Raw genomic sequence first — 10,731 nt, 5'->3', positions numbered from 1 at the left:
CTTCGAAGTGGTGTTGTGCTGGTACGCATCGCCGGTTTCATCGGCAAGACTGGTCGGCTTCGACGACACCGACCAGCGCGCCGCGCTCACCAGGATGATATCAGCAGCCGAGCTAGTAAAGGTGTACGACTTTTGCGGATGCTGCTGCTGCAGCGTTACAGAGGCCGCACCGAGGTCGGCGAGGCTGTCTTTCAGCTTGCTCGCCACATCGTTTACGACGGCGCCGTGAGACTTCTCCCAGAGAGAGCCGCTGAAGATTTTGATGAGCGACTTCTTGATGGTCTCCAGCTTACCACACATGAAGACACCTGTCGTCTCCACCTTGGACTCAAAGCCCGCCTGAATGTCAGAGCGGTTGATCGTAGGACTCCACCACAGCGCGAACCGCTGGTTCGGCACCTTGCTCAGACCGGCGCGCTGCTGCTTCGCCAGCTTGGTATCCTTCTTCGAGTTTTCGAAGCCGCCGGAGCGGTCGAACTCGATCCCTTCCCACGACGGAAAGCCCGTCCCCTTGAAGAGACTGTGCTCCAAAATCGCCTCCACACCACCGAGGGCGTTGTTCATGTCAGCACGGTAGCGTTCCATCACACCACCGCAGATGTTGCCGTCATGCTCCATGTGAAACCACCAGTTCTTCAGGTACTTGCCGGCCATGTACCGCTGAAACTCCATGCGAGCCCGGAAGCCAGTGTCGAAGTGGAAGAGCGGCGCATGCCGCGAGAATCGCACGCGGATGCGCGGGATGCCCTTGTCAATAATATCCTCAATGTCATCCAGTGAAACGCGGCCACCACGCGCCTTCGCCTCACGCTCGCGGGCGCGGAATTCTAGCCACGCCTTCTCACTCTCCTTAATCTCTGTCTCCCACGGCGTGTAGTACTGCAGCACGTTGGGAATGGGGATGCCCTCCTCGTTGGTGAGGCCAGCGTAGAAGAACTGGACGCCGGTGCTGGTCGTCTTAGAGTAGATGGTATCCTTGGCAGGTATCAGCGAGTGGCCAACGGAGAGCATGCCGAGGCCGCCGAGATCGGACGGGGCGTAGAACATGGCCGGTGGGAAGCGCGACTTGGCGCGCGAATTCAGTGCCATCATCACCCGTGCCTGCATGCGGTGCTCCGCACGCGCCAGGATCGCCTGCAGCTCCTCCGTTCCAAGAATCGCTTCGCGATAGTACGGCACAATTTCCGTTATGAGAGCGTTCCACTTTGCCGCGATGCTGTGAAAGGTAGAGCTACCGACCATCATCACAGTGCGACGCGCCTTGTTGCGGATCATGTTGACGTGCTCCTTTGTCACCTGCAAGAAGGCCCGGCAGGAGATGTCCTTGGTGGTGTGGTTCCGCAGACTCCACATAGACTCGTTCTCGAGAATGTCCGCCTCGGTGCGCACCACCGGCAGCAACCGCACGGAGAAGCCTGCCATTGCAAAGAGCAAGTTCGGGTTATCCTTCGAATAGACGCTGACGAAGCTTTTGGCGTCATTAATGGTCGCCATCGACGGCGGCAGACGGCCGCGGAACTCCCACAGCACCGCGCGCGCGAGATTTACGTCGGACAGGAAAAGGCGCATCCGCGCGTCGCGTGGCCACTCCTTCACGTTCTTGAACCCGTATACCGACGCGTTAAGGGCGCGCATCTCCGGATCCGACTTGGTCTCCTCCAGGTAGCGGCGCCGCACCTCATCCGCCTCGGCCTTGGTGTAGCGCACCAAAATGTAAACCTCATTCTTGTACCTGCAGTACGCACGAATCGGGTGCGACGTGGCGAGGTAAGGGTCTCGGAAGAAGGACAAAAAAGGGTTCGGCTTCACCGCAGTGCCGGCCATCTCCTTGCTTCGCTGCGTCCCCAGTAGCAGCACATCCATCACGAGCCCCCAGTACTGCGCCAGGAATGACGAAAACATAAAGCCGCGGATTATCCCCTTGTAGTGACGATAGCTCATGTCTTTGAACTCGACCACGATGTCGTGCCGGCTCACGATGTAATCGACGAGAGATTTGTCCATGATTAGCTCCAGCATTGGGCGGAAGAAGTTCCAGTCCACATTGTCATAGAAGGCCTCCTCCAGATTGCTGTGCAGCAGCACGACAGACTCGTCATGCGACACGTCCCAGATATCAGGAATGTTATTGATGCCCTCGCACCACTTGTACAGCAGCTGCGGCAGCGGCTCCACGTCGGACGGCTTCACCCAGTTTGGGAACAGACGCTGCACATTCATCGCCTTGTACCAGAGGTACTGGTCGAGGAAGGAGTCGATCATCTTCTCCTGCGGCACAATGGTGTAGAGCGGGTACAGGTGGGAGAAATTATCCATGTACTCCACCTCAACGTTCTTGAAGCGGCGCTGGTGGGCAAGGGCGTCTACGATGCGGGACAGTGCCTCGTGGGGCGCGTTGAAAGACTCCTCGATGCGAGCCTGCTCCTCGCGCTGATTCGCGGTGAGCCGGTTCGCGATGTTGTGCTGGTCACGCAGTCTATTGAGGGAAAGCTGCAGCAACGAGAGCTCCGCCGTCTTGGACGGGTCTGGAAAAGAGATTTTCTTGAAACCGCGGTCGTTTAGCCAGTTCGCCATCATGCGGTAGACCTCGGTCGCCTCATCCGGCGTCATGATCGTGGCGGCGTCCTCGCCTGTCATGTATTGCCGCTGGCGGCGCTGCTCATCCATGATCTTCAGCCGCGTCAAACGCCCTAGGTTCTTCATGAAGGCCTGCTTGTCGACCGTGTCTCCCTCCGCAATACGCCGTCGCTGCAGCTGCGTTGTGCGAATGTACTCCTCCGAGCGCAGTTTCACGTACTTACCGACGAGGTCCGCCAGCGGCTTCGCAAGCCCAGGGACGCACCACGGTAGCCCGGCGCGCCAGTGCCGGAACGCCTCATTCATGTGTTGATCCATCGTCACAATGACAGAACCCTTCACGTTGTCCGGGAGCATCTCCCGCAGCTCTCGGCGGAACGCCTCCTTGATATTCACGTCCTTGTCTGGCTCGACTCGCTGACGCGTGATTTTCTTTCCGGCAGTCTTCCCCTTCTGCGCACGGCCGTGCAGGACACGATCTGTCAGGTTGCTCAGGTAGCGCTGCAGTAGTGGGGTCATGCCGCGCATGAAGAAGACCCACACGCGCCACGACGGGCCCCAAAAGCCGTTGCCAGGGCCACTTGGTACGCCGCCAACGTTAAACTTGCTGTACAGCATGTGCTTGAGATCACGACTCCGCTTAATCTGCCGCATTGCGCGCAGCTTGTAGCGGTACACGCCAGTAAGAACGCCCACATGCGAAAAGAGGTAATGGGTAGCGTCCGCCAACTGCAGCGCGTCGATTGACCCTAAGCGATACATGACATGCATGTCAACGAGTCGCTTCACGAAGCCGAGGAGCTCACGGACCATATGAAACGCGGGGCCTAGTCGACTCTTTTTGATTTCCTTCGTCGTCAGGGTGCGCGTTGGCTTTGCCTCGAAGTTGTAGTCGATGTGCACATACGGCAGACACTTCATGTTGATGAGCTGCACAAGCATGTTGTGACCCTGCCGCATCACCTGCAACGCTGCTTCTAGCCACTCCATGCGCGTCTTCGAAAAGTACCGCATCGCCGCCATCTTCTCCAGCCGCCGCTTCTCCTGCATCGCGCTCATGACCGCTGTCGCTGCCGCTTCAGCTGCCGCAGCTGAACTATTCCGGTGGCGCACGGCGTTCTGCAGGGAGCGCTTCACATGATGCTTAAGCAACTGAGTGTAGCTACGCAGAATCTTATCGCGGTCGTCAGTTGTAAGAAGGTCCGGTGGGTCCTGGTACCACTTGTCACACAGCGGCACATCGACACGCCGCTTCATGCCACCCTCGAAGGAGTTGTAGGGCGCCGGAGCAAAGAGCAGCGAGAGGCCTGTCTTTGTGTTAGGCTGCTCCAGCGGAAGCGCTGCCAGAAACGGCTCGAAATCGTTCGGCAACTCCAACGGCACGGCCTCGGCGTCCTCGAGATGCTGGCCGCCCGCGCGAGTCCAGGTAGAGGAGCACAGCACAGCCTGCGAGCGCGGCACATTGGTGTAATTTTTCTCCACCGCCTTGATCGCATTCAGTGAGGGGTGGAAAGAGAAGCACGGGAGCTGGGGGTCGTCGTTCTCGACGCGCACGGTAGGAGGGTAGTGATACGGCGCCAGCTCGACCCCGTCTACCACCGAGCCATACAAGAACGGAAAGGCGATTTGCCGCTCCGTCAGCATTGTAAAACGCGGCTTGCGCGGATTGTCGCGATGGATCATGCGGCGCAGGTCATTAAACTCCGTCCAGTCGTCGTCCTCGTCCTGCTTCGCACGGATAGCAGGTGGGGCCTCGAACTTAGGTCCGCGTGGGATGGACAGGTGCATCGCTTTGGCGGCGTAGAATGACTTGAGATCCCACAGGTAGAAGTAGTTGCGATCGTCGAGCGTTGGTAGAATGGGCGACGCATTGCGGTACAGTGCCTCCATCACGTCAAGGGAGAAATAGTAGCCATTTGGCCGTCGAGGTCCACGAATCTGGTTTGGGGCCACCAGATGCGGGAAAGGGTCGTAGAACCAGGCTGCAATGCCAGCGTTGTCCTCCTCATCGAGATCATCAAGCAACGGCGGCGGCGGTACACGGTCCATAAGGTAATCGGCAAAGTCAAGCGGCGGCTCGTTTTCGTCGCCCTTGTGCACCGCACGGCGAAAGCCGCCACCTTCTCGTAGCAACTCTACCTTATTGGCGCGCATCTTTGTCCACATCGAGCCCCATTGCGACACATAGAGCGGCTCTGCCACCGTAGGGGTGTCGTCCACGATGGTAAGCACGCCACCGACGTGGTAGACTGCGGTCACGTAGCGCGCCTCCTCCCACGGCATGGGAATGTTTTCTAGGAGCTTGAACAGAGCCAGTGGAATGTAGGGCAGCATGCCCACGCACAGCTTGCGCTCCGACTTGAAGCGCTTTCCGCCAAGGTCGCCATTGTCCTTCACCACCTTCCGGATGAACTCTGGCGGCATCAAGTCTTTTTCCTCCACTGCCGCCCGGTACGCGGAGCGGAAGCCGTACCGCTCCGTGTTCATGCGCTGCCATGAAAGGATCTGCTGCTTCCTCGACTCCCTCTGCTCCTCCTCCTCCATCTCCGCGAGCAGGGCGGGATCGGCATCGCCAAAGTTGTCATCCTCCTCAAACCCAGGAGGGACGGACGCGCTCATCGTCTCCAACGATACTCTGCTGTCCTCGCCGCAGGACAACAGCACCAAATGAGTGTGCAGACACAGTAAGGGAGAGCGGCCCGCAATGGCGAAACGCGCAGTGGGGAGAGTGCGTCACACACCGTTAGGTGCAGCCTGCCACACTTGACTTTTCCCCTTCTCGAGACACACAGTTTACGTTCCCAGGAAATTACGAGGGCCTTCTTTCGCATGGCACACCCTTCCGTCTGCCCCCTCGTCTAGCCCAGTGCTTCGAGCCAAAGCAGCCAATCGTAGCACTTCTTCCTACACCTTTTTCCTGCTTCGCAGCGCGGCGCGCCGTTTTCGCTGGGTAGTGCCCCCCCTTCTTTTTTTGTGGTTATTGTATGTGAGGGGAGGGGAGACCAATGCACGGCAAACGGCTAGGTACGCAGCTAAACGTCATCAGGTAATGAACAGCCATACGGGAGGGGAGGGGGGAGGGCGAGAGATGGCATGCGAAAAGAAAGGGATGATTTAAAAAGGAGAGCTGTTCAGCGTTGAAGGGGAGGTGGCTCATTTACATGGAGAGCGTTGCGAGCGAGAGGGGGCTAAGATCGCGTGATGGCGAACCAGTGGCCGTCCTCACGATTTTGCTGCCGTGGGAGGGGCAGCGCACCAGTTTAAAACGAGAAGGAACGTGATGATCCTTTCTGTGTGGCCATTCCCATCCTCTCGGCTCATAGGGCCACCTTCACCTGGCGTGGTCAGGCTACCCGACTTGCTTTCGACTCGGGAAGCACCTCTTGCAACAAGATCGCGGAGAGGCAACTCGACGCATACCGTCAGAGCAAAATGATCGCCTTTTCCTTTGAACTCACGTTATCGATGTTACGCTACCGTGCTGGCGGCCAGAGAGCTAGAGCAACCGTTGCGCCGTCGCCTCTCGATTTGAGCAATGTCGAGCCGGCTATCCCCACGCCAGCATGCTCTGTACATGTGCAACGACCATTTCCGTTGGTACTCTCGGTCGGTCCTTCTTCCTTCGGTGCATCGAAGCACACACATGGACATATGCATGCACACGCATGCATGAGCCCGTGGTATGCGTCTACTATCCCTCACTCTCTACTTAATGTGCGAGCGAGAAGAAGCACACAAAGCGGAAAAAAAACACATATCTGCATCATTGTGATTACCCACCATCTTCCTGGGCCCTCCCCACCCCCATCCCGGCCCGCTGCTACCCAAGAGCAGCGCCACCACCTAATTGATAACAGAAAAGGAGCGGTACGTCACCGCAGCCACCTTCACAGTAGGAAACTAAGGAGCAGCAGCGTGGCGCAGCGAGAAACAGAATGCGCTGCCACACACACACACACACGCACACAGATATGCTGTGCGCAGAGAGAACAAGTCTGTGCATGCAGCCCCTCGCTTCCTCCTCCAGCCGTCTTGCCTTCCCTCTTCTCTTTGCTGAGCAGCGGGACCCGGCATCGAGCCAAACGAAATGGACAAACAAGGGAGCGGCAACGCGTGAGGAGGGGGAGAACATTGTAGACTTGAATGCGTGCAGGCCAACTTATTATCCATAGCACTTACATTTCTGGGATTGCCTTGAACACGTAGGAGCTCGGCTTGCTCTTCTCGATCTGCACAGCAGCATTGATGACGTCAGGCCACCGCACCTCACGTTGGGTGCCGCGTTGCATGAACCGCAGCGGCTGAAATCCAGCAAAGTTGCCGCTGCGGGTATAGTGGCTCTCGTAAAACCACTTCACAGGACGGGACTGAATGCGACGCTGCTTGCGATAGTCCGCGTCGGGTGTGTCGGGTACGTGCTCCTGGTACTGCTCCATGGACGGCGTGTTCTCGACTCCCCACTCCATGTGAGGAGCCCAAAAGCGGAAGTCCGCCCACTCCTCCTTCCAGTACCACGCCCGCATCTCGGACATTTTTGCCGACCGAAGTGAGCCGTCGGGCTGGCGAATGACAAAGCGCCGCCTTTTTTCGTTCGTCGGGTCCAGCTCCAGCTTCTTCAGCGGCTCGTGGCCGACATTCACGCCGATTTCAGCAAACATCCAGTTGTGCTCAGATTTGTTCGCATGGTCGCGGTGCGGCCCTGCCCACACAGGCATCTGACTGTACTGCTGCACCGGCTCGCCAGTCTTACCAATCATCTCGGGAAACATGCGCCGATACACATCGTAGTTATCGCCCCAGTAATCCTCGTAGTCCTGCTCTGTTTGCAGAAAGCGATACGGGTCGTCCATCTCCCATACATTCGCGTAGCTCGCCTCACGGCGGTTGACGAGGTCCCGGAAGAGGAACTTATCACTGTAAAACGTGATCTTCTGCTCCGCAAAGCGCAGTTTGCCATAGAAGAGGCCTTGCTTGCGAGCCCTCACATCTCGAATCCACTCAAGCGCAAAGAGGCGCTTCGGTAAAGTCCAGTCTGGCTCTACGCAGGCGTCATAGCACGCCTTGAAATGGTGCCAGACGAGGATCTTCCGAACAAGGGTGAAGTCAAGACCGTACATCTTCGACAATCGCTCGGGCGGCCAACGTTCCGGGGCCTTGCTCCACAGCGCAAACAGCTCCGGTCCTAGTTCATCGCGCACCTTGTAGTCCTCATTGATCTCGTATCGAAGTCTTTTTGACATGTCGAAGAACTCAGGTGTGCCCAAAGACGTCTGAAAGCCGATGCGGCGCTCCACTTGCTCCTTGTTCTGCACGGAGTTCTGCGTGAGCGCCTCGAGCCACATAAGATCCACATGAGTCATCACGGCAAGAAGAGGGCGAATTCTGCGGTCAAAATGCTCCCGTAACCGCTGCAGTCCCTCCTCATCTAACGACTTAAACCATTCGTTCAAGAACTGGATGTAGTCGCTGAACGTGCACGGGTAACCGGCGTCTCGGTCACCGAACTCGAGGGTGCGCCAGCGCTCCTTGATGATTTGCTTCAGCAGCACCTCGTCGTCCATGAGTCCTTTCTTCGACTTGTCCCACGTGGCGGGGTGCTTGCGCCCACGATAGATGGCAATCTTCTCGGCATTACTTCTACCGGGCAGCTTCATTAGCTCCACCGAGAGCACATTTTGCAGGTACCACGCACCAAACGGGTTCGCCCACCAGGGAATATCGTACCGACGGTCTTTGAGAGACTGTGGCATATCCATGAATGGCTGCAGTGCTTCGTCCATGTCTTGCGACCTGGCGCGATTAAGCCACAGGTCCCACTGAGGCGCGTCAAACGACTTCATCTGGCTCAAGTCCTTTGTCCACACCTTTGGGTCACGCCATTCTACCGGTTTTGGCGGCTCTGTCAGGACATGGTGCTTCCACGACTTGCGCTCACGGGGGCCGCGCTTGTTGAAAGGGTAGCGCCTCGCAAAGAAGGTGCGCCGAAGCATCAGGCCCCCCGTGCAAGAAGTCAAAGTGGAGTCGCGACGCTGAAGATGGAGGACTTGATGAGACTGGCACAGCAGCGAACACTGATCGCATTCGATCAGGGCACCAAGCGTTTTTTCTTCAGCCCTCAATTCGAAAGGACGCGGCTGCCTCCCCTCCCCCTTCCAGTCTCCTCTGAAGTGGTTGTGGAGGAAAGCGCTGGAGTTGAATGCTAGTGTGCGAGGCCGCTGCGTGTGAACGTAGGTGCGTGCGTTTCTTGCCCTCTGTCGCGCACAAGGTATCAACGGCTACCTTAGGATGCCCCCTTCCCTCCTTTTCTGTGCGCTGTCCTCCCCGTTTCGCTCCCAAGACCTCGTTAAAAGCCCGCCAAGTGCGAAGCAGGAGCGGGGAGGGAGAGGGGAAGGGAGGCGCCGGCGTGGGGCACAGGACAGAAGAAGGATGAAAAGTGGGGAGCTTCTGTTGCCGTGCGTGCGCTTAAAGAGACACATACGTCATCAAAAGAGTTGAGAGCACCCAGATGGCCGAAGCAAAGGCGGCAGGGTGGCCAAGCAGATAGGAATAGAAAGGGACAGAAAAAGGATGGAATGGTGTTCGCCGACAAAGAGCCGCCTGCAGGGCCCGGCATCGCGCCAAAGCTGCGGGAACGGCAGCATGAACGGCTGGCCCGAAAAAGGGGGGAAAGGGGAGACAGGTCAGCACGCACGGGATCACCAAGGGGACGTAGAAGCACCGCCGGGCCTTTTTTACCCATTTCTCTTCGTAGACGCATGCGTGCATCTACCTTGCTCCCAGTAGCGAAAAAGCCCTCGACGCGACCCGATTATTCCTTTCTTTTTCTTCGAAACTGTGACAAGAGCATTGGTCCGCATTCTTTAGCGGCTATTGTGCAGGGCTTGAGTCTCTACAAGACCACGTCATGAGGCTCACCCAGCAGAAAAGGGAAAAACAGACGCTGTCAGGTCTCTAATCGTCGATCACACAGATTGCGTACGCTTGCGCTTTTATTCGGTGCATCGCTGCAGCCACAGCGCTAGCCCGACGTTAACATTGGAGATGCTACACAGAAAGAATAATACCCCCACAAGCAGCACAGGATAGAGCAGACGTTGTTGATATGACAGCGAGGGGATCTCCAGGTAGCCCAAGAAGACACTGTACAGGTACGTCGTGGCTCCAATTGCGACAAGAGCGTTGCTCACCCATGGCACCTTCATGATGGGTGCGAGAAAGTAGGCGATCACCTCTGTCCACATGAAGAATGTAAAGTAGCCGTTGCAGTGAACATCAAAGGCGTAGCGCCAGTCGAGGTCGGGACGCAGGTAGTCCACAACGGAGTCGACGCCGAGGGTTGAGGTGGCCTCCGCCGAAACACCGGCCTGCGTAGATGCCGAAGATGGGGAGAGGTAGATGACAGCTACCGCACGCCATATACATGCCATGACCAATCCGCTCAGCACATACCATGCGACAGCGGTGAGCAGAGTGCTTATCAGAGACCTCCTCATACCCAAGAGCAGCCACTGCGCAACCGAGACGACAGCGATGAAGACGAGCTGCAGCATGAGAAACGCAGGGTCATCACGGTAGTAGTGGCCCTTCGTCATCTTCCGAGCCCGGCTCATTTTGCTCACCAGGGAGGGGTTGAGGCACAGGGAATACATCTGAGAGAGAGCCGAGTCCATCTCCATCTGATCCACCTGCACGGCGCGCCGCACAAACGGGGGTAAGCCCGATGTCCACCGCGACATCACAAACGTGCACTGCGAGAGCATTGGGGCGCTTCTAACAAGAGAAAAAACGCTAGTGTGGAACAAAGAAAAGCGAAGCTGTGTCCGTCAACTCTCCACCAAATAGCATAGCTGGCCCACGTAAGAAGCACCTACGACAAGCATACACAACAGAAGAAAGGGAGAAAAAAAGACCCACACCTAAGCTATGTACAAACGCAACGGTTGATGACTTTGAGCAACGCTCCGCTTTGAGAGGGAAATCACAACGAGTCCGCTACGCTTTTTTTTCAGCCTCTCGAGCGGCAAAAGGGTCGGGAAAAAAAGGACGGAGCGTAGCAATCTAAATGCGCTCCTACGCACTCTGAAGAGGAAAAAGAAGCAGGGCCAGAAGGAAACGAAGGCAAAGGTAGAGGGTGGAGGGATAATAGAGCGGAAA

General features: G+C 57.2%; 3 protein-coding genes across 3 annotated transcripts in view; all 3 read right to left on the bottom strand.

The window, feature by feature from the left end:
• The window catches only part of LSCM1_01159 (uncharacterized protein), a gene marked incomplete at both ends in the record, with an annotated part of 7,275 nt that extends 2,079 nt beyond the window's left edge, over positions 1-5,196 (bottom strand). The window contains one exon of the mRNA XM_067318784.1: positions 1-5,196. This exon is cut by the window's left edge and continues 2,079 nt beyond it. Coding sequence (XP_067174889.1) covers positions 1-5,196 — 5,196 coding nt within the window.
• Positions 5,197-6,752: 1,556 nt separating this feature from the next.
• Positions 6,753-8,567, bottom strand: LSCM1_01158 (uncharacterized protein; the record flags this gene model as incomplete). The annotated part of the gene is made up of 1 exon (XM_067318783.1): positions 6,753-8,567. One exon carries the CDS (start codon positions 8,565-8,567, stop codon positions 6,753-6,755), a length of 1,815 nt encoding a protein of 604 aa, XP_067174888.1.
• Positions 8,568-9,566: 999 nt separating this feature from the next.
• On the bottom strand, positions 9,567-10,337 carry LSCM1_01157 (uncharacterized protein; the record flags this gene model as incomplete). The annotated part of the gene is made up of 1 exon (XM_067318782.1): positions 9,567-10,337. The coding sequence occupies one exon, from the start codon at positions 10,335-10,337 to the stop codon at positions 9,567-9,569; it is 771 nt and encodes a 256-aa protein (XP_067174887.1).
• Positions 10,338-10,731: the final 394 nt, after the last annotated feature.

This window comes from Leishmania martiniquensis, chromosome 35 (genome assembly GCF_017916325.1).
Source record: "Leishmania martiniquensis isolate LSCM1 chromosome 35, whole genome shotgun sequence".
NCBI classification, from domain to species: Eukaryota; Euglenozoa; class Kinetoplastea; order Trypanosomatida; family Trypanosomatidae; genus Leishmania; species Leishmania martiniquensis.
This window is presented reverse-complemented; position numbering and strand designations above follow the sequence as displayed.